The 5,382-nt window shown below is 39.1% G+C and overlaps 1 protein-coding gene across 1 annotated transcript in view; it reads right to left on the bottom strand.

Moving 5' to 3' along the window:
* Positions 1-5,382, bottom strand: part of NID1 (nidogen 1) — a 122,744-nt gene that overhangs the window by 7,285 nt on the left and 110,077 nt on the right. Inside the window, exon 16 of the mRNA XM_011976394.1 lies at positions 1,937-2,063. Coding sequence (XP_011831784.1) covers positions 1,937-2,063 — 127 coding nt within the window. The remainder of the gene's footprint in view (positions 1-1,936; positions 2,064-5,382) is intronic.

The raw sequence follows: 5,382 nt of genomic DNA, 5'->3' as shown, positions 1-5,382 counted from the left end.
TCCTGACCTCAAGTGATCCACTGCCTCGGCCTCCCAAAGTGTTGGGATTACAGACGTGAGCCACCGCGCCTGGCTCCAATACTGGGTTCTTTTGTCAATATGCAAGCAATACAGACCCTCAGCTCCCTTTGCATTAGCCTTCGCCAGAGCCCTAATATGATGGTGACCTTGGATGCTGAACACATCAGAGCCCCCAGAAAGAAAGCCCACCAGAGGAAGTTTATTGAAAATCAGAAACCCCACTTAAACAAAGTCTTTATTATCTAAACCCAAAGTAGAGATTTATAAAGTACTAAAATATTTCCCATGTCCCTAGACGAACAGGGACAGTGAGACTGACCTCCAAAGGTCCCTTCTGGCTTTCAGATAGAACCAGAATAAGTTATTCTGGAGTATATTTGGAACGAGCACATCCTGTGTGAGAGACAAGAGCCACTCAGATATACGCAAAGAAAACAGGCTGCTCTGTGAGAGTATCTCTGCGAGGCACCTGGAGGAAGTTCCATGCATGTCGTCTCCTTAGAACCAGCCCTGGTCCCGATCTCAAACCCAAAAGCAACCAATCCCCCTCTCCCTCAACTCAAAATACTTCTTTATGAGCTACTCTTCTAAGGGAAAGGTCTGGAAAATCTTATCCTTCAATGTGCAGTCTGAGGAAGTATTCCTTACTGCTTACCTCAAAGATATGATACTTTTTAAAGATACTTGGTTGGGACCATAACTTAAGGAAAGAAAGAAAAACCTGGGATCCGGGCTGTTATGAAATAAGGAAGAAAAGAAAATGATATCTAACTGTCACTCTTACTCACTAGGCAAGCACCAACCTGTACCATGCTAAGGAGATAACTGGAAGCTTCTTTCTCTCTTAAAAAAAAGAAAATTATTCCCAGTGATCCTTCTTCTACAAAGATCACATTTTGGTTGAATTCTGTGTTTTCACAGTAAGTAGGCTTTTGCTTGGAATGTTTCTTACTGTGCTTACAGCGTTGTTGGATGACTACAAGCTCCAAAAGCAACAGGAAATAGCAAACAATGACCTATTCCCCTCTTCCACTGGGTTTTAAAATGAAATCGTAGAGAAGAACAAAAACATGTTTAACACAGAGAGATAGGCTTTTCCAAACTGTTTTTCACTAAACCAAAGTGTGAAAACTAGAAGACATGATTTAAATAGCCTGTTGGCTTCCAGAAAAGGATTCAGGGCCTATGTCCAAAGCCAGACATAGTTAATTCAACCTCAGCTTCATTCCTGCTGCATCATCTCTACTGAAGGCAACAAAGAAGGGAAAAAAATGCTTCAGGAGTTATTCCACGGGCACAGGAAATCGTCTAGAATATCAATTGTTAGGGAAACATTCCACTGAAAATAGAAAAAACTACATTCAGTGCCAAGTAAAAAGAAATACACAATGAGGCTGCTCTATTTTAAAGATGTATCTTTGATGTGAATATTTTGCAGAGAATGCAAGATGACTCCACAGAACAAATATCATCAACATGACAATGTCATATGAGCAAAAATATTCCCAAGTCAGTTGATGAGTCACTGAATCAAGCAACGTGTAATACTTGACCATTTCAGCACAGTGGAATTTGTAGAGGTCCTTGGATTTTTGTTGTAATGGTCGTTGAACTAGATAAATCATACCCATGTAAAATAGTCCTGATTTGTTGAATGCAGGCATGAAAAACAATGCACAGAGTCGTTGGCTGAAATTGGCATCCTTAATGAGGAATTTGCTCAGTTGAGGAATTGAGGTTGAACACTGAAAAGCAGGTTGTGCCTAAACTTTATGTACTTTATCACAGTAATGCAACAACAGACTGAGAAATGTTCGTGAAAGTTCAGCTTCATTTGCTGTACTTCTCTGGCATACGTGGCCACTGGGCTGCTAGAAGTAAAACCAAAAAGGAAAAATGATGTTTGCTTGCTTACCTTGCCTAACGATGGTGGTTGGCTCTCCGCCATGCAGACTGGCTCTCCCGATGGAAGGCTCAGTGATGTCCGTCCAGTAAACCATCTTGTCCACACAGTCAAAGGCCAATCCAATGATGACTTTAGCCTGGAAGTGAAGACCAGTGGTTAGAATGGTCCATCTACAAGCATCTGATAGTGATAATCTTTTTGCATGCCTACAGACATTTGGATATCTTTTGTTATGAAGTGCCAAGTATTTTGTCTATTTAAACATTTTTATCATTGAGTTGTAGGAGTTGTTCATATATTTCAGATAAAACTCTTGTCATATACATATATATGCACATCTATATGTGTAGGAATTTGTGTGTGTGTGTATACATGCATAAATATGTATTTTTTGAGACAGGGTCTCTGTTGCCCAGGCTGGAGTGTAGTGGCATGATTACTGCTCACTGCAGCCTCAACCTTCTGAACTCAAGTGATCCTCGCCCTCAGTCTCTCGAGTAGCTGGGACTACAGGCATGTGCCACCATGCCTCACTAATTTCTTAAATTTTTTTGTAGAAACAGAGTCTCACTGTCTTGCCCACTCTGGTCTCAAACTCCTGGCTCAAGCAAACCATCTGACTCAGCCTCCCAAAGTGCTGGGATTACCAGCACCAGCCACTGCACCCACCTATTATTTCTTCTCAGTATGTAGTTTGCTCTTTCATTTTCGTAATAGTGTTTGGAAGAGCAAAAGTTTTTAATGTTTAGTAAGTCTAATTTATTATTTTTTCCTTTTATGGGTAATGCTTTTTGAATACTAAGAAATCTTTGCCTACTTGAAGGTGACAAAGAAAAAGAAATAAAAGGCATACATATTGAAGAAGTAAAATTACTCTATTCTAAGATAATATGGTTATTTATGTAGAAAGTCATGCGGAATCTAAAAAACTACTATAACCAATAAGGGAATCTAGCAAGGGTGCAAGATACAAAGTCGATACAAAATTGTTTTTCTATATACTAGCAAAATATAGAAAATAAACCTTAATAATTGTGACAGCATCAAAAAAACAGAAAATATGTAAGGATAAATATTTTTAAATATGCAAGATTCCACACTGAATACTATACAATATTGCAGCATGAAACTATAAAAGATCCAAATAAATGAAGGGATAGATAAGGTTAAATGTAAACAATTTACATTTAAATTGCAGCTGGGACTACAGACATGTGCCACCACACCTAGTTAATTTTTCCATTTTTTGCAGAGATAAGGTCTCACTATGTTGCCCAGGCTGGTCTCGAACTCCTGGGCTCAACTGATCCACCTGCCTGGGCCTCCCAAAGTCCTGAGATTATAGACGTAAGCCAGTGTGCCCAGACAATGCTGTGCACTTTTAAGATATTCACTCTCTCAAACCATCGCAACCAAATGCTCAGGCCCCAACTATGGGTACCTCCTTCACAGCATCCCAGGCCCATCAACTTCTCTGGCCTTCCGTGGTACTAAGGAAAGAGAACATTTCCTTCAGCAAACATGCTCATCAACTTCTCTGGCCCTCCACAGCATTAAGGAAAGAAAACATTTCCTTCAGCAAACATGCCCAGAGTCCTTTTCCACACATTGGTTCTTACAAAAGTGAGACAGAAAAGGACCAGAGGAAGTGAAGTTGAGTAACATTTTACATGTGATTTGAGTTTCGTGAAAACCTACTGGGCTATATTTCAGTTTGAAAAGCCACTGACAGTTAGCTCTGAGTAAGCCAGCCTCTCCTCAGAAGAGGCAAATCAATTACCTGCCAGTAACTCATTAACGAGTATTTATTAGGTGCTCATTATGTGTGAAGAACTATGGTGATATTTAGACAAGACTCCAACCTAGAAAGAACACTGAGTTACTTAAATTATTTAAAGCAACCAGCTCAAAACAAGTCATCTGCCTATAGGTTGATTTGGCAAAGCCTTGTCGAGATCTTTTGCAAATTAAAATATTTTAAAACAATAGGGATTCATACTTCTGTAAAATTTAGCCATTGGGAGAAACCAGGTGAAAGGTACACAGGACCTCTCTGTATACCTTTCCAACTTCCTGTGGCTCTGATTACTTCAAAATAAAAACTCAAAAACAAAACAGAAGCACAAACTTTTCCCTTGATCAGACAGTGAGGAGTTCCTTTCTTTGGATGCTGCCCATGAGAGGCTCAGGAAGAAGCTGCCGGGCTGTATGATCTCAGCATGTGGTGAGGTTTGATTCTATCAATAGCCTGGAAACACTGAATTGTTCAGTTACAAGAAACACTGGGAGTGGGTGCTTGGTTGTTGTCACAATACTAGGCATTACGAAGCCAGGGAAGGACTCAGCAGGGAAGGTCTCAGGAACAAGGAAGTGGTGGACCAGGATGATCTTTTACTGGGAAAATCAGGAGGATGAGCACTTACTTCCTCCTCAAGGGATCAAGTCAAAAAGGACAGTGACCCTTACCTCACACCACATACAAAAATTAACTCAAAATGAATCAAAGACCTAAATGTAAGAGCAAACTTATAAAACTCTTAGACAAAAACCAGGGGGAAAGCCTCATGACATTGGATTTGGCAACAATTTCTTGGATATGATACCAAAAGCACAGGCAACAAAAGAAAAAATAGGTAAATTGGACTACATCAAAATTAAAAATTTCTGTGCATCATAGGACATAATCAAGAGACTGAAAAGACAACCATGGAATGTGAGAAAATATTGCAAATCATGTATCTTTTAAAGAGTTAATATCCAGAATATATAAAGAATTCCCACAACTCAACAACAACAAAAGAACAAATCAAAAACCAGACAAAAGTATTTAAGTAGACATTTCTCCAAAGAAGATATACAGTGGCCATTAAGTATGTGAAAAGATGTTCAATGTTATAAATTATTAGGAAAATGCAAATCAAAACCACTTCACACCCGTTACAATGGCTATCATTAAAAAACAAAAACAGCCAACAAGTTTTGGTAAGGATATGGAGGAATTTAAACCCTTGTGCTCTGCTGGTGGGTATGTAAAATGGTACAACCACTATGGAAAACAGTATGGTTGTTCCTCAAAAAATTAAATATAGAATTACCATATGATCCAGCAATTCCACTTTGGTGTATATATCAAAAAGAAGTTAAAGCAGGGACTTGAACAGATATTTGTATACCTGTGTTCATAGCAGCATTATTTGCAAAAGCCAGAAGGTGGAAGCAACTGCTGATAGATGAATAAATAAACAAAATATGGCATCCATACAATGCGATGTTTTTCAGTCTTAAAAAAGAAATTCTGACACATGCTACAGTATGGATGAACCTGAGGACATCGTGCTAAGTGAAATATGCCAGACACAAATGACAAATACTGTATGATTCTGCTTCTAGGAGGTACTCAGAAAAGTCAAATGTATAGGGACAGTAAGTAGAATGGTGGCTGCCAGGGGCTAGGA

Source organism: Mandrillus leucophaeus, unplaced genomic scaffold (genome assembly GCF_000951045.1).
Source record: "Mandrillus leucophaeus isolate KB7577 unplaced genomic scaffold, Mleu.le_1.0 Scaffold165, whole genome shotgun sequence".
In the NCBI taxonomy this organism is placed as follows: Eukaryota; Metazoa; Chordata; class Mammalia; order Primates; family Cercopithecidae; genus Mandrillus; species Mandrillus leucophaeus.
The sequence above is the reverse complement of the archived record's forward strand: the minus strand, read 5'-3'. Positions and strand labels throughout refer to the sequence as shown.